General features: G+C 40.2%; 1 protein-coding gene across 50 annotated transcripts in view; it reads left to right on the top strand.

The window, feature by feature from the left end:
• The first annotated feature begins 1,893 nt into the window (after positions 1 to 1,893).
• LOC109875926 (gastrula zinc finger protein XlCGF58.1) overlaps positions 1,894 to 23,942 on the top strand; it is a 39,710-nt gene continuing 17,661 nt past the window's right edge. For 11 of the 50 annotated variants that reach the window (XM_031825287.1, XM_020468373.2, XM_020468383.2 and 8 more), the window contains exons 1-12: positions 1,894 to 2,038; positions 10,866 to 11,034; positions 11,895 to 12,080; positions 12,559 to 12,705; positions 13,316 to 13,442; positions 13,691 to 13,774; positions 17,542 to 17,625; positions 19,634 to 19,717; positions 20,287 to 20,370; positions 20,905 to 20,988; positions 21,311 to 21,394; positions 21,941 to 22,024. In XM_031825287.1, coding sequence (XP_031681147.1) covers positions 10,990 to 11,034; positions 11,895 to 12,080; positions 12,559 to 12,705; positions 13,316 to 13,442; positions 13,691 to 13,774; positions 17,542 to 17,625; positions 19,634 to 19,717; positions 20,287 to 20,370; positions 20,905 to 20,988; positions 21,311 to 21,394; positions 21,941 to 22,024 — 1,093 coding nt within the window. In that variant the 5' untranslated portion in view covers positions 1,894 to 2,038; positions 10,866 to 10,989. The remainder of the gene's footprint in view (positions 2,039 to 10,865; positions 11,035 to 11,894; positions 12,081 to 12,558; positions 12,706 to 13,315; positions 13,443 to 13,690; positions 13,775 to 17,541; positions 17,626 to 19,633; positions 19,718 to 20,286; positions 20,371 to 20,904; positions 20,989 to 21,310; positions 21,395 to 21,940; positions 22,025 to 23,942) is intronic. The other 39 variants (XM_020468379.2, XM_031825292.1, XM_031825278.1 and 36 more) reach the window with 19 other exon arrangements.

Here is a 23,942-nt window from a genome sequence, read left to right as displayed (position 1 = left end):
CCTGAATTACAGATAGAAACAAATGATCAACCATAAAGGAGTGAGATGCCCCCGTGAAAATCTTGCCCCAACATACTAACCTAACATATTACTACTTTACCCAAAAACAATCAAAATGTTTCTCTCTAGAGAAGTGGATCATTTGTCTTAAGGCTTCCCTACATGTATATAAAAATAAAAAAAATGGATGTAACTTCATTGGATTATATAATTATGACACCATCTTGTGGGTGGGGGTGGGGGGCGTCTCACCCCATATTATCCTAATTTGTTTGTTCAACTTCAACATGGTGGGATAATTTTGTGTAGGTAAAATTAATTATCTGGGAAATGGCGTTGGAAATGCCTTTATGCTCAAATATTGATGTCATAACCATATCGAAGTAAATTTGGAGTCATGCGATGAGATGGTGTGTGGTCCTCCCACTATGACTCGGGAAACTATGCAGTTATTAAGCTACAGATTGAATAAGTTATGATGAACTTCACAGGGTGGTGAAAGTGCACGTGATGAGCTTAATGCTGCTTTCCAATAAATATTGAGGGTCTTATTCTGATGATCAATGCTTCGCTTCTGTTTGATAGTGCGTATCATGCACTGATTTTGATCTGCAATAAGTCCATTTGATGGAAACATAGGCCTACCACTGGTGGGAAAATGTGACTATTTTATTTAATGTGGATTCAAGAATATTCACATGATGTCCATCGCCAAATGGATGGAAACCTAGCTACTGACAAATAGGGTTAGGCCTACACAGGCTTACACAGACTTATTGGAGATTGAAGTTGTCTAATGTTTTTCTAAATAACTAGACCTGGAGGAGTTAGTTTGGTGAACTATATACTGTATGATGAATAACATTGCCTGAGACCTGATAACTTACGTTAGCTCCATGATCTGATCTGATGCGTAGGCTTTAGCTCTGTGGGCTGCCAACTTGTAGCTCACTCTTGCACAGTGCACCTATAAACTGGAGTTGGGAGGAGTGGGGAAATTTGAGCCAAAGGGGTAAATTGAGCCACCCTTTTTTATAGGAAACCATAGCCTACACAAAAGGTATCATTTGACCAAATATTTAGGAAGAGGTAATAATTTCATGGAGTCTGTGAAGGAAGAAACCACATGGAAAAAGTGGCAAGCAAGTTAGGTAAAAAACACTTTTAGGTAAATTGAGCCAATGGGAATAAGGTAAGGTTAAGTGAACTGTGTTGGGGAAATAAAGATAGACATGGTTTTAAAAAGGTAGTGGTAATTTTTTATTACATTTTTTTATTTCACCTTTATTTAACCAGGTAGGCTAGATGAGAACAAGTTCTCATTTACAACTGCGACAAGGTCAAGATAAGGCAAAGCAGTGCGACACAAACAACAACAAAGAGTTACACATGGAATAGACAAACATACAGTCAATAATACAATAGAAAAAGTCTATATACAGTGTGTGCAAATGAAATATAATATAATATTTCATTCATAACAGAAATTTGTATGCGACTTAATATACCATGTCCTGTGACTCAATTTATCCCATAACCGGAGTAAGTTGTGCCAAGAGACAAGTGTTTTTTGGACAAGCTGTTTTCAAACCTGTTATGTTTACATGAATTCTGATTATTTCTAGGGATACACAACATCCTGAAACATATATAGATGTCTTTGTTAGAAAGAATACTAGAGTACTGCTATGTTTTAGCATAGCCTAAGCTATGATGATGTTTTTGGGAAGGGCAAGGGCAAAGGCTGAAAATCATGTTTTTGTGGAAGAAAATCAACGTGCATGAATCCAGGCAATGTTGAGGCAAAAATAATCCCCTTCTAAACGGAAATTATCTGTAGTTGAGACAGCTAATTGATATCAACTAAAATGGAGTAACGTTTTCACATTCACCAACATGGCAGACGTGAATACCCATTTTCTCCAATCGCATAGCAGGATTCTCCTCAGGGAGCACATCCGGTGGCGTTTCCTGTGTTTGTAAACTGAAAGAAATTGGAACTCGGGTGACGAGCCACGACAGACGAGTAAAATTAAAGGTAAATAACAAAAAACAACGTTTGAATATCACCAATGTTTTGTATGTTTAGTCGTGTATCAGACGATATTTGCGAAATGCGGCCTCCGCCTCTAAGCAAAAAATAAGTGACACGACTTGAGTTAGCGTAGACAACAGGGGAGGGGGAGAACGTTCGCTAACTACAGTACGCATCGACCATTCCCTATTTATCGCGAAATCTTGCTGTAACTGCTCAGTCTTGTGCCTCGTTTGATAGCAATCCTCGAACTGTTATTTTATCTAACTAGCTGTATTTATCCGGATCCGGATTAGCGATATCATATTTAGATTTTTAGATGGCAACTCAAGTTTGTACGATTTGATGTGCGTGGAGGCCAACCGTAACGCCGTTATGTTAGCCCGAAACAGCTAGCTCGTATTCGCTCTGTTTTGTTTCCGTTATGAGGAAATACTTTTAATTTTTTGGGTCAGTCAATTAAATATTACATCAAGTAGTATTTCTACCGTGACAGATAACTAGCATGTTTTTCACACTACTTGGTCAATAACCTTGCCCCGTTAACGTTATCTGCAGTGCAGCCAGGGAAAATAGCCAGCTAACTTTACTATTTGTAATAATCTGTTATGATAATCAGCTGCTAGTGTATCAAGAGGTTGCTGATGCAGTGGTTCTGGTAGAGCACCTGCGAAATTAGTTACAAATTAATTAGACATTTAGTTTTGAGGTTTTTCTTGGATCATTAGCTTGCCGGCTATGGGTGCCATTGGTTTAATTTGTAAAATGTTTTTCAATTATGTGGCTATGGGGTCGTTCCATATGATTAAAATCACTTTCTAACTGGACCCCTTTTGATTTGAACAAAACGTTCCATATATATTTTCCCATGGTGTATATATGTGGTCAGAAAGTGACTTATTGACCCTGAATGACAAAACATTCAGGAGATGGCGGTGCTTAAATATCCAATGCATTCGTTTTTGTCAATATCAAATATTTTTAGGGGTAATTAAGTACCTTACTGTGATTGTTTTCAATTAAAATGTCCAAAAAGAAAAATAGCTTCTTAGCTAAGAGCAATTTCTAAAGTAATACATTTGCTAGGATTGTCTGGGAGTGCTCTGAGTAGGGAGGGGGAAACTAGCTATTATTGGCAGAGAGGGTTGGAACTCTCTTATTGGTCTATGATCTAATTTTAACAGGCCAAAACTCCAACCGACCGACATTTCAGGCAATCGTTTTAAGCAGCTCTTGTACTTAAAGGGCAGTATTGTCATCTTCACAGTATTATTCCAACCTAATAGTTTGGAAATGTATCTACGGGTTGGCCGACAACGTGACGACAATGACGTGCCCGGGTAGGCGTGCGTTATGATTTTAGATGGTCAGATAGCTAGCAACAACGACAAGAAGCTGCCTTGTGGGGAATCGTAGGTGGCTCGTTTCAGCTCATTGAATATTTAAGCAGCAAGGCCAATATACCACAGCTAAGGGCTGCTCTTATCCAATATACCACAGCTAAGGCTGTTCTTATGCAACGTGGAGTGCCTGGACACAGCCCGTAGGCGTGGTATATTGGCCGTACATCACAAATCCCCAAGATGCTTTATTGCTATTAAAAACTGTTTACCAGTGTATTAAGCGCAGTAAAAAATAACTGTTTATTCATTAACTAGGTGGTTCGAGCCCTGAATGGCTGTTGGCTGATAGCCGTGGTATATCAAACTATTTATTTAAACTGCTCAAATTACGTTGGTAACCAGTTTATAATAGCAATAAGGCATCTCTGGGTGTTGTTGGTATATGGCCAATATACCACGGCTAAGGGCTGTATCCAGGAACTCTGTGTTGCGCTTCAGAACAGCACTTAGGTGTGGTATATTGGCCATATACCACACCCCTCAGGCCTTAATGGTACCATGCTTTGAGGCGTTTTGACTGATGTCTATGCTAATATGACAAATTCGCTAACTAACCCAACAACTGTACAATGTATTTGAGATGAGTGCTCACTGTGCAAATGTGTTGGTTTTCAATGAACATTTGGAGACCAAATATAGTTTACATGTTGTCAAAAGTCTGACTGTCTGTTTTGCCCCACCTGTTGGTTTTGTTGCTAAACAACCAACCCTTCTTTTTAAAACGCAGACAAATCTAGTTTTTGACAGCAATTGGCCTTTAACATAAACTAATTTTGCATGTCCCACCCTACAACGAAACCCATGTCTTAATCACTGAAACGGTTGAGATTGAAATAATTTGAAAGCTTACAAACAGGGTTGTCAAACTTTTGTTGTCTAATAAAATTTACATTTTAAGCTATACCGTTGTGTTTTTTACGTGTCCCTATATACTGAACTAAAATATAAATGCAACATGAAACTTTATTTTTAATTTTTACTGAGTTACAGTTAATATAAGGAATTATGTCAATTGAAATTAATTCATTGGGCTATAATCTATGGTTTTCACATGACTGGGCAGGGGTGCCACCATGGGTGGGTCTTGGAATGTGGTAACACCCACTGGGGAGAAAGGCCCAGTCTATCAGAAAAAGTTTTTACCCACAGAAGGGCTTTATTACAGACAGAAATACACCCCCCCCCCCCCCCCTTCAGATGATCCCGCAGGTGAAGAAGCCGGATGTGGAGGTCCTGGGCTGACGTTGTCTGCGGTTGTGAGTCTGGTTGCTAAATTCTCTGTTGGAGGCAGCTTATGTAGAGAAATTAACATTCCATTCCCTGGCAACTTCCCTGGTGCACATTCCTGCAGTCAGCACACCAATTCCACGCTTCCTTAAAACTTGACATCTGTGGCCTTGTGTTGTGTGACAGATCTGCACATTATAGAGTAGCCTTTTATTGTTACCAGTACAAGGTGCACCTCTGTAATGATCATGCTGTTTAATTAGCTTATTGATATGCCATACCTGTCAGGTGGATGGATTATCTAGGCAAATGGAAGAAATTCTCACTAACAGGGATGTAAACACATTTATGCACACAATTTGAGAGAAATAAGCTTTTTGCACATATGGAACATTTCTGGGATTTTTATTTGTATCAGCTCATGAAACATGGGACCAACACTTTACGGCTCAGTACATCACCGGGACCAAGCTTCCTACCATCCAGGACCTCTATACCAGGCGGTGTCAGGAAAGCCCTAAAAAATTGTCAGATTCCAGCCACCCAAGTCATAGACTGTTCTCTCTGCTATCGAACGGCAAGCGGTACCGGAGCGCTAAGTCTAAGTCCAAAAGGCTTCTTAACTGCTTCTACCCCCAAGCTATAAGATTTCTGAACAGATAATCAAATGGCATGGCTACCCAGACTATTTGCATTCAAATCAAAGTTTATTTGTCACATGCGCCAAATACAACAGGTGCAGCCTTACAGTGAAATGCTTACTTACTAACCAATAGTGCAAAAAAGGTATTGCCATTGCCCCCCCCTCTCATTTTACGCAGCTGCTACTCTGTTTATTATCTATGCATAGTCACTTTAGCTCTACCTACATGTACAGATTACCTCGACTAACCGGTGCCCCTGCACATTGACTCTGTTTATTTTGTTTATTTCACCTTTATTTAACCAGGTAGGCTAGTTGAGAACAAGTTCTCATTTTCAACTGCGACCTGGCCAAGACTAGTGAGGTGACTAGTGAGATTTACCTGCTGGAGAGTGTGCTACGGGTGAGTGCTGCTATGGTGACCAGTGAGCTGAGATGAGGCAGGACTTTACTTAGCAAAGACTTGTAGATGACCTGGAGCCAGTGGGCGACGAGTATGGAGCGAGGGCCAGCCCACAAGTGCGTAGAGGTTGCAGTGGTGGGTAGTATGTGGGGCTTTGGTGACAAAACAGATGGCACTGTGATAGACTGCATCCAATTTGTTGAGTAGAGTGTTGGAGGCTATTTTGTAAATGACATCGTCGAGGATCGGTAGGATGGTCAGTTTTACGAGGATATGTTTGGCAGCATGAGTGAAGGAAGCTTTGTTGCAAAATAGAAAGCCAATTCTAGATTTAATTTTGGATTGGAGATACTTAATGTGAGTCTGGAAGGAGAGTTTACAGTCTAACCAGACACCTAGGTATTTGTAGTTTGTAGTCCACATATTCAAAGTCAGAACCGGCCAGAGTAGTGATGCTAGACGGGCGGGCAGCGATCGGTTGAAGAGCATGCATTTAGTTTTACTTGCATTTAAGAGCAGTTGGAGGCCACGGAAGGAGAGTTGTATGGCATTGACGCTCGTCTGGAGGTTAGTTAAGTGTCCAAAGAAGGGCCAGAAGTATTCAGAATGGTGTTGTCTGTGTAGAGGTGGATCAGAGAATCACCAGCAGTAAGAGCGACATCATTGATGTATACAAAGAAAAGAGGCGGCCTGTGAATTTAACCCTGTGCCACCCCCGATTTGACACACTGAACTCTATCAGAGAAGTCGTTGGTGAACCAGGCGACGCAATCATTTGAGAAACCAAGGCGGATGAGTCTGCCGATAAGAATGTGGTGATTGACAGAGTCGAAAGCCTTGGCCAGGTTGAATACGGCTGCACAGTATTGTCTCTTATCGATGGCGGTTATGATATTGTTTAGGACCTTGAGCGTGGCTGAGGTGTGCCCATGACCAGCTCTGAAACCAGATTGCATAGCGGAGAAGGTACGGTTGGATTTGAAATATTTAGTAATTTGTTAACTTGGCTTTCGAAAACCTTAGAAAGGCAGGGTAGGATAGATATAGGTCTATAGCAGTTTGGGTCTAGAGTGTCTCCACTTTGAAGAGGGGGATGACCTCGGCTGCTTTCCAATCTTTGTGAATTTCAGACGATATGAGAGGTTGAACAGGCTAGTAATAGGGGTTGCAACAATTTCAGCAGATCATTTTAGAGGGTCCTGATCTGTACCGGTACCCCCTCTTTACCGGTACCCTGTATATAGCCTTGCTATTATTTTACTGTTGATCTTTAATTATTTGTTACTCTTTATTTTCAATTTTTTGCTTAACACTTATTTTTCTTAACTGCATTGTAGAGGTCGACCGATTATGATTTTTCGACGCCGATACCGATTATTGGAAGACCAAAAAAAGCTGATACCGATTAATCTGACGTTTTTTAATAAAAAAAGGCTTTATTTTTTTCAATGACAATTGCAATAATACTGAATGAACACTTATTTTAACGTAATATAATACATCAATAGAAATCTATTTAGCCTCAAATAAATAATGAAACATGTTCAATTTGGTTTAAATAATTCAAAAACAAAAGTGTTGGAGAAGAAAGTAAAAGTGCAATATGTACCATGTAAGAAAGCTAACGTTTAAGTTCCTTGCTCAGAACATGAGAACATATGAAAGCTGGTGGTTCCTTTTGACATGAGACTTCAATATTCCAGGGTAAGAGGTTGTAGTTAATATAGTATTTATAGGACTATTTCTCCATACCATTTGTATTTCATATACCTTTGATTATTGGATGTTCTTAAAGGCACCATATTATTGCCAGTGTAACAGTATAGCTTCCGTCCCTCTCCTCGCCCCTACCTGGGCTCGAACCAGGAACACATCGACAACAGCCACACTCGAAGCAGCGTTACCCATCGCTCCACAAAAGCCGCGGCCCTTGCAGAGCAAGGGGAATAACTACTCCAAGTCTCAGAGCGAGTGACTTTTGAAACGCTTTTAGCCCACACCCCGCTAACTAGCTAGCCATTTCACATCGGTTACACCAGCCATTAGGCTGATAGTCTTGAAGTCATAAACAGCGCTGTGCTTGCGAAGAGCTGCTGGCAAAACGCACGAAGGTGCTGTTTGAATGAATGCTTACGAGCCTGCTGCTGCCTACCATCGCTCAGTCAGACTGCTCTATCAAAGCATAGACTTAATTATAGCATAACACACAAATACGAGCCTTTGTTCATTAATATGGTCGAATCCGGAAACTACCATTTCAAAAACAAAACGTTTATTTTTTCAGTGAAATACGAAACCGTTCAGTATTTTATCTAACGGGTGCCATCCCTAAGTCTAAATATTCTTGTTAGATTGAACAACCTTTAATGTTATGTCATAATTATGTAACATTCTGGAAAATTAGTTCGCAATGAGCCAGGCTGCCCAAACTGTTGCATATACCCTGACTGCGTGCAATGAACGTAAGAGAAATGACACACTTTCATCTGGTTAATATTGCCTGCTAACCTGGATTTCTTTTAGCTAAATATGCAGGTTTAAAAATATATACTTCTGTGTATTGATTTTAAGAAAGTCATTGGTGTTTATGGTTGGGTACAGTCTTCCAACGATTGTGCTTTTTTCGCAAATGTGCTTCTGTTAAATCATCCCCCAGCGTTGCATCGATTATATGCAACGCAGGACACGCTAGATAAACTAGTAATATCATCAACCATGTGTAGTTATAACTAGTGATTATGATTGATTATTTTTTATAAGATAAGGTTAATGCTAGCTAGCAACTTACCTTGGCTTCTACTGCATTCGCGTAACAGGCGGGCTCCTCGTGGAGTGCAATGAGGCAGGTGGTGAGGGCGGAGGTTGCAAGATTGGCTCCCCCGAGCTGACAAGGTGAAAATCTGTCATTCTGCCCCCTGAACCAGGCAGTTAACCCACCGTTCCTAGGCTGTAATTAATTGGCCATTCCGATTAATCGGTCGACCTCTCCTGCACTGTTGGTTAAGGGCTTGTAAGTAAGCATTTCACTGTAAGGTCTACACCTGTTATATTCGGTGTATGTGACATAGAATTTGTTTGAAATGTTGTTTATATTTTTGTTCCGTGCGTGTTGTAGCTAAGACCCTATATGACATAATCTGAGTTGTTTGTTGTGCCTGCCATTAGTTGAGACGCAGTATACTCTTGAATACAGGGTGGGCCAGTGTCATGTTTGGGCTGATAGATTGACTCAAATGTGTATAAAGTTGACATTCCAACTTTCAAATGTTACCACAAAGATGGTTGGAGGTCCACCCATCATAGAATGTTGACTTGAGTGGGAATATCCGTTATAAATTAAATTTTTCAATCTTTAATAGGAAACCTATTGAAATCATAGAAATAGATAATAGAATAGACAAACCCATTCAAGTTGACATTTGACAGTGGGTGGAGCGGCGTCTATCTTTCTGGCACTACTTGGAAGTTTATAGATTCAATACAATTTAAATGTCAATGCTGTATCAGCTAAATTTCAGGTGTCTGAAGAGAGTGGTCCAGCTTAGGAATTAATTTCTATGTTTGCAATGACACCCACCCTGTATTCAAGAGTATACTGTCTCAACCAATGACGGGCACAATACAAACACTTAAGATGATGTCAAATAGGGTCGAAGCTACAACATTTGTGAAAATGAGAAATGTAATAAAGCTTTATTCTTTTAATATTTTTTTAATTGTTCAAGATATCAGACTATTTTGAAAACCTGGATTTGTAAGCTTTGAAATGATATCAACCGTTAATTGTTTTCAGTGATGAAGACATGGACGTCTCATGGTATGGTGGGGTATGCAAAATCGGTCGACTTTGAGCACCTCGCTCAATGTTTTGGCATTCCGTTGCAAAAAGTAACTTTCTGACTACTGGTTCCACCATGGATAAACATGTATGAAAGGTTTTGTTCAAATCAAAAGGGGTGCAGTCAGAAAGTGATTCAAATCATGTGGGGGCTGATACTTGCAGTATCAGTCATTTCTTTGTACCAAATGTATTGTATATTTATTGTGGTCACACCTGTTCAACAGCTAGCTAACGTTAGCTATGTTTATGTACACAATTGCTATTGTTTTGTATTGGAATTGCTTGAGAATCCCATTTTGGGTATTAGCTAGCTAGATGTGTTGTGTTGGTGTGACACTTGAGCGGTTCTTTCAAAATCTTAATTCATAGCCAAGTGACCAAAGGGTTATCCTACGAAGCAGTTATGAGAAGTTAGCGCAGTAACTTTGGTCAACTCTTGAGTTTAACTCAGGATAACCCTTCATAAGAAGGTGGCTTACCTTTTTAGCCAGGTACATTTCTATGGCAACGAATCCTCCAGAACTAACCTGTTCCGGGGCACGCTAACTCCACTTCCTGAAGTGACTGAGCCACGAGTTGAGAACCATAAAGTCAGATTCCCTCCCTCTTGCAAATATTGTCGTTATCCCCTTCATTTGAGGATTTTAAATATTTTATTAACCAAATGTTTGTTAAAAAAATTATGTTAATGTCACATTACACGTTTAGTAATGACAGAATGCAATTTTAAACTTCACGCACAGAAACTTGTTTGTGTGACTTGATTATTTTGTCATTAGGAGTGGGGGGGGAAAGGGGGACTTGTGGTTGTGCATTGATAAGCACACAAGTCGCCATTTAACAATAAGTAGTAATAAAATAAAGACAGCACTTCTAAAAGCCTATTTCACACCATAGCCTGCTACATTTGCAAGATAAGATTTTGGCGTTCGACAAGCCAAGTGCTACATGCACGCGCAGTTACAAGCCTGCTTGTGTTAGTGGAAGGCGGACAAACGATATCCACCGTCGTAATACAGATGAAGCCTGAGATGGAATGTGATGCTAACTGAAGCTGGCTAGCTTTAGAAAACCCTGAGTAGATCTAGCTTGCTTTGTAGGATACCCCTTTGGTGACAAAGGCTGACAAAGAGTTAACCAAAGGACTGTCTACAGTTATTATGAGGATGCTTGTTTTTGAGTAAGAATTGGGTGTTGTGTGATTTGGAGTAGTTAAAATTTGATTCACTGCAGGTTTTAGTGTTAAATTATTTTATTTTAAAATTATTATTGAATGCGTTTTCATGTTTTGTCCACATCGTCCTCTTCTTCAGTTTTAGTGCTAGATGAGTGAGGTGGGTGTGGCCTCCCATCAGACTGACCATCCTGATTGACGGATTCCTGGATGACCTTGTCCCTGCCCCCGTCCCCGCCCTCACATACACCGTTCCCACTGCAATGTCACATCTGCCCAGCAGCTCAGTCCGCGATCATATGAAATGGGTTTGTTTTCCAACAAAAAATATAACATTTCTACAACCAACATGCCTACTATTAGGCTACATTTATCTTTTGTCACTCAGGATGTTGTCGTCATAAAAGGTGCTGTGTTTGAAAAAAGATTTGATATCTTTTATTGTGTTTCATACCGTTTCTGGTGTAGCTAACTCAGCCTCTGGAAGTCTTGAGTTTTTCTCCTTTGTTTAGCTCCTCTCTACACCCAGACTGGTTCTATTTGTACAGTGAGCTCTGAACGTATTGGAACAGTGACACATGTTGTTTTAGCTTTGTACTTCAACTCACTGACTGAGGTTAAAGTGCAGACTGTCAGCGTTAATTTTCATCCATATCGGGTCAACCAGTTAGAAATTACAGCACTTTTTGTACATAACAGATGATAACAGATGATAACAGATTGGCCTGAAGCAGCGCTGAATAATGAGTGAAAGTTAGATGCACAAATATATCATACCTCCACCAAAAATTAAAACCTCCCCTGTTATTGTAATGGTGGGAGGTTAGCATGTCTTGGGTGTATTATATTTGTGCGTCTAACTTTCGGACCAAATATGAAACTTTTTACTACTTTATACACAAGTGAATTTGTCCCAAATACTTATGGTCCCCTAAAATGGGGAGGACTAGGCACAAAAAGTGCTGTAATTTCTAAACGGTTCACTCTAATATAGAAGAAAATGCCCTTAAAACAAAGTGGACAGTCTGCTCTTTAACCTCATAGTCATTGTATTATTTCAAATCCAAAGTGTTGGAGTACAGAGCCAAAACAACAAATGAGTTGACTATGTATTTTCTAAATGTCTGATAGTGGATTTTTCCTGACTTAGGCTCGGTTCTGTTCCCAGGCAGGGTTGCTTGGCTGTGAGGCTGTTCTCTCAAGTATGGCCCTGATGCAGGCCAGCTCCATGGCCGGGCCGCCAAAGAAGATGATGGCTCCGCTCGGACATGGACCACCGCCCCAGAGGGATGGCCCTGACCGCGGTCCTCAGAGCCACATGATCCTGCCATCTGGAATGAGCTGTCCACCCCTGGTTAGGAGGCGCCGGGGCACTGCAGAGGGGGAGGAGGGGACTTTGTTGTTTGTCATTGTCACTCGCTGAAAGAACAACAAATGAGAAATTGACATATTTCGCATTGGCTAGGTCTCAGCAGTAACTTGCATTTATGTAGGTCAAGCACTTTCTTACTGTTGGCTGCTAATATACCTAAATCATAGTCTTCAGTAATGATTTAAAGAGGCTGCCAGATATGTACAGCAATTGAAAAGTAGACATGAAGGGAGGTTACCTTCTGTCTTTTGACAAAGCTTTTTTTATTTTTACTGTTATTATTAGTGGGTACACCTAATACAATCCTGTCCTTCACGTTTTATTTTATTTAGAAAGCAAGGAATATATTCTTGTTTTATTTCTGTACGGTAATTCCTATTTGTACGTTTCAGGCTATCAACAAAAAAAGTCCAGTCAGGCTGACTCAAAGCCCTCTCTCCCTCTTGTCTGTGCACCCCAGCTTATCCGGAAGGAGGGCGACTTCCACACCCCCCGCCTGCTGGACGAGAAGGAAATGAGGGCCAACGAAGACATGCAGCTGAAAAAGAAGAACAGGAAGTCAGGAACGCCCTGTAAAGTGAGAGAGCAAGAAGGGAGGGGAGGGAAGGTCAGTGCCTCTGAATTTTTAAAGCATAATTGACTTTTTTCTGTGTTTCCGAGGGATTGCGTTATAAAAACAGACTGAAAGTGTGTTTGTGTGCACGTCTGTGGGCGTTTGGTTCTCTGTGTGCTTCTATGTGTATAAGACTGACTTTTGTCTCTAGCTGAGTTGGTGCCTTTGAGTGCACATATTTTGTTTGTGTGGGGGGAGGAGTGGAGAGGAGATGGGGTTCTCTGGAGAGGAAAGAGGGGGAGGGGAACACAACTGTTATTGTGTGAGAGAGGGGGAGCAGTAACATATGGGGGTGGGAGGGGTTAAACCGTCTCTAGGTTTTGGGTACTTTGTCATTTAAATTGCCAAAATGGTCACCTCTTTTTTAAACTTTATTTCTAGCTCCTTATTTAAAAAAAAAAGTTACCTTTTTAACCAGGACTAGTTGGACAGTACTAGCTTTTCTCATACTGAATAAACCAATGAATCATACATTTCCTTCTATACAAAAGTGATGTCCAACTTGTAGTGATGATTTTGTAGATGTGTATCTTTGAGTTTTTGTCTGTGGTGTATTTAGGCCTATTTTTTTTGACGAGCCTCTATTCTGTCCTATCCTGCATAGGTGGTTGTTGTGGATGAGAATGGTAACTGTCCAATATCTAAAGTGCAGAAAAACTTCATCTGCAATCATTGTTATGGCGCATTTAGGAGTGGATATCACCTGAAGAGACACATCCTCATTCATACAGGTATGTGTCAAGACCACAATGGCCAGCTAACTTCTGGAGGTTCTCCATTACCAGTTAGGGAGATGTTTAAAATACCTGGTTAATACAGTTAGAAAATACATAAGGCCAGCAGAAACCCCAGTTTGAATTAACTGACTGGTGTTTTTAAGAATATGAGATGGCCTCCTTGTCTAGTGGCAGATTTTCATTCACCGTTTTTGGTGTTCTCTGTGGGGACCTTTCACTAAAATTGGTACTCTTCGATTTAGGGGAGAAGCCGTACGCTTGTGGCATATGTGACATGAGATTTATTCAGCGTTACCACCTGGAGAGACACAGCCTGATTCACACGGGTATGCGTCCTCTTACCATACCCATCTTTATCTAAACAGGCTACATCTGTAGTGCTGCACTGGAACCCCAGTATAAAGGTGTTTCAGTGTTTGTCATTTGGACAGTAATTTCCAGCAAAGCTCACACTTCCTTTCACCTCAACTATATGAAGGAGAGGGGTTATCATCACAAATGTTCAAATGGTTCCCCCAACACCAGTGAGAGTACAAATGAAAGGTCTGCTTGGTACAAATGTTTATAGAGTGTGCAGCCTTCTGTGGTCAAAGGTCCCAGTTTTAGGACAATGTTGCTTTATCTAGGTGAAGGTGTTGCAAGTTACCAGTAGCTTTTTGTTTGCAGTATGATATTTTGAATAGAATTTACAGCATGGATATCAAGAACCTATTAGTTAGTGAGGCAGAGTAGTTTGGGGCGGCAGGGTAGCCTAGTGGTTAGAGCGTTGGACTAGTAACCGGAAGGTTGCATGTTCAAACCCCCGAGCTGACAAGGTACAAATCTGTCATTCTGCCTCTGAACAGGCAGTTAACCCACTGTTCCTAGGCTGTCATTGAAAATAAGAATTTGTTCTTAACTGACTAATAAAATAAAAGCTATGATTTTCTGAGATATTAAGTAATCTTGGTAAGTAAACTATTTGACGAGTGGCCTGCAGCATCTCCTAAATTGGAAAAGAAAACTATGCTTTCCAAGTTTGCATTTTTATTTTGAAATAAACTATTTGCTTTAGATTCTAGTCATCTTGTTTTGTGGTATTTTCATTTGATCAAAATCCAGATACATTTTGTACTTAAAAGGTTTTCTATGTTTTCATCCAATTGGCGACAGATTTTCATGAGAATATAAAAAAAACATCAGCATAAATATAATATGCACATTTTCCCAACAGAGATGTTTCCATGTACCAAATAAAATAAATAAAAGTTAAATGGGTTTCCATTGCATTTTCAACTCTACTGATGGTTTTCTCACCAAAAACGTTCCATTATATAGCAAGTGTGCCCACTCTGGTATTGGTATTTAGCAACGTATAGCCTAAATCGGTGGTTCCCAAACTTTTAATTGTCCCGTACCCCTTCAAACATTCAACCTCCAGCTGCGTACCCCCTCTAGCACCAGGGTCAGCGTGCACTCAAATGTTTTTTTGCCATCATTGTAAGCCTGCCACACACACACACTATACGATCCATTTATTAAACATAAGAATGAGTGAGTGTTTTTGTCACAACCCGGCTCGTGGGAAGTGACAAAGAGCTCTTATAGGACCAGGGCACAAATAATAATATAATAATAATCAATAATTTTGCCAATAACCATCTTACATATTAAACCTTATTTGAATAACACCTGTGGGGAGTTATTCACAATTTAATGAGAAGGGTGTTCTTGAAAGGATGCACATAACTCTGCAATTTCAGGTTGTATTGGAGAGAGTCTGTCTTAAATCCTTTTCCACACACAGTCTGTGCCTGTATTTAGTTTTTAATGCTAGTGAGGGCCGAGAATCCACTCTCCCATAGGTACGTAGTTGCAAAGAGCATCAGTCTTAACAGTGCCATTTGCCAACGCAGGATACTCTGAGCGCAGCCCAATCCAGAAATATGACAGTGGCATCTGATTTAAATAACATTTTCACAGAACCGCTTGTTGCAATTTCGATGAGGCTCTCTTGTTCAGATATCGTTAAGTGGACTGGAGGCAGGGCATGAAAGGGATAACGAATCCAGTTTGTCATCCGTTTCAGGAAAATACCTGCGTAATTGCGCACCCAACTTACTCCTGTGCTTCGCTGTATCTCATTTGACATGGTCCGTAAGCTTGAGTTCATTTGCAAACAAACAAATCTTACAATGATGGAAAGACCAAGTGTGTTGTCCTTGTTAATGCAGACAGAGAACAGCTCCAACTTCTTAATCATAGCCTCAATTTTGTCCAGCACATTGAATATAGTTACGGAGTCCCTATAATCCTAGATTCAGATCATTCATGCGAGAGAACATCCCTTGTCAGCAAGAGCCTTTGCGTGGATGCTGCAGCGTACCCAAGTGGTGTCGGGAGCAACTGCTTGCACGCGCGTTACCACACTATGTATGTGCGACAGGTAGCCTAGTGGTTAGAGCGTTGGACTAGTAACCAAAAGTTTGCAAGATCGAATCCCTGAGCTGACATGGTAAAAATCTGTTGTTCTGCCCCTGAACAAGGCAGTTAACCCACTGTCCCTAGGCCATCATTGCAAATAAGAATTTGTTCTTAAATGACTTGCCTAATTAAATAAATGTAAAATAAAAAAAGTCTCCCTGTCATCGCTTTTGCGTAATTAGTACAGATACCAACACATCTTGACCACCAAAGTCCATTTGATGTCACAAAGCTGTCCAGTACTAAAAAAGATCCTCTTCTGTTGTCCTGGTTTCCAACGTCTGTTGACTCATCCAGTTGTAACACATATAATTCACTGGCTTGTATGCGACGCAGTAATTGTTTCAAAACATCTCCTGCCATGTCACTGATGCGTTGTGAAAGTATTTTTTGATGAAGTCATTGTCTGTATAGTGTTTTTGGCCCTCTCTCCCAGCATTGTCCCAGCCATATCTGCGGTAGCAGGAAGAATTAAGTCCTCCACAATAGTATGGTGCTTGCCTGTCCTAGCCACTCAGTAGCTCACCATATAAGACACTTCTAGCCCCTTCTTATGGTATCTGTTGCTTTTATACATATCTTACTACTTGAAAGTCATCTTTATTCTCTCTCAAACTTCTGTGGCCTATTTTTTTTTTTTCAAATTGCAATGTTTTTTGTTTCTAAATGTCTGCGCAAGAGTGAAGGTTTCACCGAGTTGAGAGAGAACCGTTGCACATATAACACACTGTGGCTGAGGAAAGGCACTACTCCAAATATAAGTGAAACCCAAATCAATGTAGTTCTCATCATATTTGCGCCTCTTTGATGGTCCTGAATTAAAAATGGGTTAAATCAACAACAACAAAAAACTCACCCATCAACACACAATTCCCCATAATGAGAAATGGGTGACACTACATTTTGAATTATTATTATTTTAAAATATTTTTTATGTGAATCACAATTTTATTTGGAGTACCCCCAATGCCATTGCGCATACCCCCAGTTTGGGAATACCTGGTCTACATGATGATTATGGACAAAAAAGTGAGATTGACAAATAAAAAATAAACGGCAGCCAAGAATCGATCATCATGTCACCAGAATACGGAGTTCTCTTTCCGTACTCTATTTATTGGAAAGGAGCATCAAGTTCATCACCTTGCATTTTCACCATCCTGTGAAGTTCATAACTTATTTCATCAAGTTTTAATGCCACATGCACAAGTACAGTGAAATGCCTTTCTTGTAAACTCTAATCCCAACAATGCAGTAATCATAATTTATTTAATCTGTAGCCTAATAAACTGCATGCTTTCTCAACAAATCAAAATGGAAAGACCACACATGTCATCGCGTCACTCCACGTTTCCTTCAATATGGTGGTTAATATATCAATATTTGCATATAAAAGCATGTTTCCATTAGGCCTGTTATGATATTTATCTGACTTTACGTGCATAAAAAGGTAGGATGGAAACCTGGTTAGTGTCAAGTATTGTGTGTGTTTATTTGGCCGTATATTTATACTTGTAAATCTAACCAATCTTACTCTAGTTTGAATTGACAGAAATTTGCAATTGGTATAAAACCTTTTTTCATTCTGTGCAGATTGAATAGCTAATATTGTTATGCTCTGTGTGTATAGGGGTGAAGCCGTACGCTTGTTCCATGTGTGACATGAGGTTTTTCCAGCGTTACCACCTGGAGAGACACAGCCTCACTCATACGGGTATGAGTCCTCTTTCCGTACCCATCTCACATAAAACAAGCGACCCATTTTTACTCCTGTTTGTCACGGAGCAGCCTCTCAGTCGAAATGTATTAAGTGTAAAATAAATATGTAGTTCTTACATGACATTCTGCCAGCCTCAGGAGCTCACGATGAGACAAATCTTTATGCTAGGACAAAAATTGTGGCATTCATATACACTACATGGCCAAAGGTATGTGGACACCCATTCAAATGAGAGGATTATACTATTTCAGCCACACTCGTTACTGACAAGTGTATCAAATCCAGCACACAGCCATGCAATCTCCATAGACTAACATTAACAGTAGAATGACAATTACTGAAGAGCTCGGTGATGTTCAACGTGGCATCGTTATAGGATACCAGCTGTCCAACAAGGAAGTTTGTCAAATTCCTGCCCTTCTAGAGCTGTCCAGATCAACTGTAAGTGCTTTTTTTTTGTGACGTTGAAACGTCTAGGTGCAACAATGGCTCAGCCGTGAAGTGGTAGGCCATACAAGCTCACAGAATAAAACCGAAGAGTGCTGAATCGCGTAGCATGCAACAATCGTCTGTCGTTAGTTGCAACACTCACTATCGAGTTCCAAACTGCCTCTGGAAGCAACGTCCGCACAAGAACTGTTAGTTGGGAGCTTCATTAAATGGGTTTCCATCACCAAGCAGCTGCACACAAGCCTAAGATCAACATGCGCAATGCCAAGTGTCGGCTAAAGTGGTGTAAATCTCGCCGCCATTGGACTCTGGAGCAGTGGAAACACCTTCTCAGGAGCGATGAATCACTCTTCACCATCTGACAGTCCGACAGACGAATCTGGGTTTGGCGGATGCCAGGAGAAGGCGACCTACCCGACTGCATAGTGCCAACTGTAAAGTTTGGTGGAGGAGGAATAATGGTCTGGGGCTATTTTTCATGGTTCGGGCTAGGCCCCTTAGTTCCAGTGAAAGGAAATCTTAATGCTACCTCATACAATGACATTCTAGACGATTCTGTGCTTCCAACTTTGTGGCAATGCCACCATGCAAAAAGTGAGGTCCATACAGAAATGGTTTGTTGAGATCGATGTGGAAGAACTTGACTGGCCTGCACAGAGCCCTGACCTCAACCCCATCGAACACCTTTGGGATGAATTGGAACGCAGACTGCAAGCCAGGATTAATCGCCCAACATCCATGCCGACCTCACTAATGCTATTGTGGCTGAATGCTGCGGGGACTTGCTTCCTAAGTTCCAACATCTAGTGGAAATCCTTCCCAGAGGAGTGGAGGCTGTTTATAGCAGCAAAGGGGGAGGAACTCTATATATAAATGCCCATGATTTTGGAATGAGATGTTCGACAAGCAGGTTTCCACATACTTTTGGCCATGTAATGTGGGTGGAAATGCAGACATACTATATAGTGATATGTATTTGACCATTCTGACACTTAAAATGTTTGAAACTATTAGACTTATGCGGAAAAAGTCTGTCTCTTGCCCACAGAGGGAATGGTCTCTCACTCGATGTCTAATCCTTGTACATGATTTACTGGTAGTTGTTCATGGCTAGGTAGCTCAAATGTAATTGATAATGGCTTGAAGTTGGTATAGAATGTGGCTGACTAAGTTCTTGGCCAAATAGCTTATTTTGATGTGAGCGTTAACTGCCTAATTTATAGCTAATGTTTTTGTGGTAGAATCCTGACGTTTGTTGCTATTGAACCCAAATTGACCTTTTGGCTTTTGTTAATTGAGCTTGATTGGGCATAATAACATTTTGTTTTTACCTTAAATGCATGCTTGATTGGAGACAAACAAAGGTTAAGACTTAATCGGGAAGTAATTGCTCTCTATAGCAACAAACATTTACACCTCTAGTAATATACCTTATCAGTCCTTACATTTTAATGAAATGTATGCTCGTAGTTTGGGATTAGGGAATTGGTATGTGTTCCACTTTATATAATAAGAGCACTAGCTAATATATTGATACTCTGTGTGTGTATAGGGGTGAAGCCGTATGCATGCAACATGTGTGACATGAGATTCTTCCAACGTTACCACTTGGCGAGACACAGCCTCACTCATACGGGTAGGCGCCCCCTCACCATAGCCCTTATAGAGTAACATTGTAGTGCTAACCAGGTTTCCTCAATGAAGTGAGTTAACATACAGTACCAGTCAAAAGTTTGGACCCCTACACATTCAAGGTTTTTCCTTATTTGTATTTTCTAAATTGTAGAATAATCTTTTTTGGTTACTACATGATTCCATGTGTGTTATTTCACAGTTTGTTTTCATTATTATTGTACAATGTTGAAGTAAAGAAAAACCCTGGAATGAGTAGGTGGGTCCAAATTTTTGACTGGTACTTTACATGACCATAAACTCAAGTTTGGGTATAATTTAAAAAAAAATCTTGGTAATCTCAGGTGCTTTGTACAATACTCCATGATTTTAAATGAATCTCCATGTATTTGTCAAATTGTATTAAGTGTCTTCAGATAGAGTTCTGTAGCTGAAAGCCATTATCATACTATGATCATGCTAGAAAAGTATATTCTCTTACAAGGCTTGACATCATAGTGACACCTCGGTGCATTTTTTAAAAACCAATACGTTGGCCGCTAGCTAAAATATTGATGTTCTGTGTGTGTATAGGGGTGAAGCCATACGCTTGCAACATGTGTGACATGAGGTTCTTCCAGCGTTACCACCTGGCGAGACACAGCCTCACTCATACGGGTATGAGTCCGCACACCATGCCCTTTTTATTTATTTATATTTATTTTTTTACAATGGGCTGGAAACACTGATGTTGTACCAATTCACAAATTTCTTACGTACACTGGCGTGTAGCCTCAACAAACTAAAGTTTAAGAACCGCTAAACAATTTGTGGCTTTCAGTTAATATCTCTGGATTCACTGGATTAGTATCTTGGCAGTATCGTTGAAAATTGCCCAAGCAACCCTTTAGTGAGAGTGCATTAATTAGCTATATTTCTATACAGAAATGACTGCGGTATGCTCGTGATTTGTTTTAGATTACTTAATAGCCATTTAAATATTTTGAATGGAAATCAACTGTGTTGAACACTTATGTCAGTGCAAGTTTGCATGGCTGTGACGTTTAATTGCTGCCAATGTTCTGGCATGTCTGGCTTTCTTTGAGTGTGTTAAGGACTCTAGTTTATCAAAGGGCAAGATGCAGACTTTTCTAAAGTTGGAGTTCTGTGTGTGTATAGGGGTGTATTGACTGGTGCTCTGTGTGTGTATAGGGGTGAAGCCGTACGCTTGTTCCATGTGTGACATGAGGTTCTTCCAGCGTTACCACCTGGCAAGACACAGCCTCAAACATACGGGTATGGGTCCTCTCACCATACCCATCTCACATATGTTGGCTACGGATGGAGACCAAGAAGTTGTTTATAGAAGTTCTTTGGACAAGTTGCACCGCTGCCACTACTTTAAAGCCTCTACCTTTACTAGGCCACTGAGTTCCAACTTTTTCATACATATATTGGTGTCTGGCACAATTCAAACCCAGTTAACACATGTTCTTAAAACAAGCCTTTCTATATTCACATGACTGGTGCAGGTACACTCTTGGTTTAGATGTATTCTAAAGTTTGGTGCTCTGTGTGTGTATAGGGGTGTATTGACTGGTGCTCTGTGTGTGTATAGGGGTGAAGCCGTACGCTTGTTCCATGTGTGACATGAGGTTCTTCCAGCGTTACCACCTGGCGAGACACGGCCTCACTCATACGGGTATGAGTGCTCATTTACCATCTTACTCTCAGTACTTTTTTACTGGAGCTGCTGACTCAAAATTATTCAGTTATGAATATTTGTATGGTTAGACTACTAAGTTAGACAAATTCATTGTTGAATGTCCTTGTGTTGGTAAACCCTTCTCAATCTCAGTGAATGAAATAAAGAGGCTTTGTTGGAAACTACTGTCCACTATAAAGAAAAATCCCCATGTTATCAAATATTAGAGTGATGTCATTATGTATTAAGAATGTATTGTTTCATTATTATTATTTTGGTCAGTGATCTCTAACCAAGTTCCTCATAATTGACTATTTGTAACAAGGGGAGAGATTTTTTTTACCTTTTATTTATATATATGAGGAATGTAATTGCTAGTACTCTTAAGGGTAAGGACACTCTTTATCGAAGTATGGTTTTTCATTGTATGTGATTGTTTATACTATTTAAGTTGTAAAGCAGGAAATTGAGCATGCAAATGTATAGAATAGAATAAAACTGCAACAGAAAGATGGCTAATATTTGTATGCTCTGTGTGTTTAGGAGTGAAGCCGTATGCTTGTTCCATGTGCGACATGAGGTTTATTCAGCGTTATCAACTGGAGAGACACAGCCTCACTCATACGGGTATGTGACCTCACTTTGAATCCCTCCCTCTCGCTTCAATCTGGCCTCAGATGCCATGCATGAGCCCCACTGCATTGTGGTTAAATGAGTCGCCCCCCATGTGATGTTGGGGTAAAATGGAATTTAATTGATACATATGGCTGCATCAAACTCAAATTTGTATTGTTAAAGGCATTTTATTTAGAGATTAGACTGCATTTATGCTTAACCTGTTCTGAAAGGAAACATGGCTTTCTGAGCGAAAGATGTTGAATATTGTTCCACATAGGCAGAAGATTTCTAAGGTAACCAGTTTAGAGGACTGATGGATTCTTCTCCAACCCTTAAATCATTGCACAGCATTAGTTAACCAGCATCATATCATGTTTAGAAATTAGGCTTGTTAGTGAAATGAACCCATTTAATCAAGCCCCAGGTCTGATATAAAATCTTTAAACCCCCATCGGTCTTTAAAAAAATGTCCAATGGGAGCCATCTTTGATGTAGGGCTGGTCGGTATACCGTATTTTACTATATTACCGGTATTGATGCACGGACCTGTTTGGGTTTTTACTTGACCTAATATAACTATTTTTCTAAGTTTGGTTTGTTAAATGTAATACGCAACTCCCAGCGCGTTTCCACCGTTTTGCTACTTTATTCGTCTTTCTCCCTCCTGCTGCACTACACTTTCCACACTAAGCCCTGCCCACTCACTCGAGAGGGTAGCTGCTCGACCACGTGAGTTACAAGCACTTTCTTGCTGTTAACTCAGTACTGCAGTCTGCATGGTTAAATAGCAAGTTGTGGCTAAAATAAATCTTGTTAGCCGCTAATACTAATATAGCTAGTTAGCTGGCTAGCTAGCGTGCTAAATGTACTAAGAGTCAGTACAAATGTAGCCATCTAATACAGCATGGTACCAGTGCTGGTGTAGGCCTAGATAAGCATGTTTTGAACAACCTATATCTTTTTAAATCGGAGAGGAAAAGGTAAAGCATGAATATGTTTTCTAAGCTACATGATTGAAGAAAATAACATGTAATGTAACATCTAATTAGGGTCAACTGGAAACACTGACTAGTACTTTGGTTCCTACCCTTTCAATAATTCCTCCCTGGTTTATTCAGTCTTTGTCGTATTAAACAACAATATATTCAATTTGCTGTCCACGATAATCTAACTATATAATTAGAAAATGTATTATATTTCCATTCCAACAGTTCACCAATTAACTAGGCTTTGTTTTTTTTGCCCATATCATGCAGCCATGCATGGCACAGTGTGGAAATTATAACAAAAATGCAATGGATTCAACCATATAAAACAATAAGAATGGCGAAAAGCCCATTGAAATCACGTATGCGTTTTCACCCTAGGGTCATGAACTATACTGAACAAAAATATAAACACAACATACAACAATTTTACTGAGTTAGAATTCATATAAGGAAATCCGTCAATTGAAATGAATTCATTAGGCCCTAATCTATGGATTTCACATGACTGGGGAGGGGTGCAGCTAACTGAGCCATGCCCAGTTCTTCCCTACAAAAGGGCTTTATTACAGACAAATACTGTCCAGCTGTCTGGGTGGCTGGTCTCAGAAGATCCCGCAGGTAAAGAAACCAGGTATAGGTCCTGGGCTGGAATGGTTACACATGGTCTGCGGTTGTGAAGCCATTGGCCGTACTGCCAAATTCTCTAATACAACGTTAGAGGTGGCTTATGGTACAGAAATGAACATTGAATTCCCTGGTGGACATTCCTGCCGTCAGTATGCCAATTGCACACTCCCTTATCTTGACACGTCTGGCATTGTGTTGTGACAACTGCACAATTTACTATGGCCTTTTATTGTCCCCAGCACAAGGTGCACCTGGTTTATGATTATGCTGTTTAATCAGCTTCTTGATATGCCACACCTGTCAGGTGGATG

Source organism: Oncorhynchus kisutch, linkage group LG5 (genome assembly GCF_002021735.2).
Source record: "Oncorhynchus kisutch isolate 150728-3 linkage group LG5, Okis_V2, whole genome shotgun sequence".
NCBI classification, from domain to species: domain Eukaryota; kingdom Metazoa; phylum Chordata; class Actinopteri; order Salmoniformes; family Salmonidae; genus Oncorhynchus; species Oncorhynchus kisutch.
Note: the sequence above shows the minus strand (reverse complement) of the source record. Positions and strands in the feature narration are given on the sequence as shown.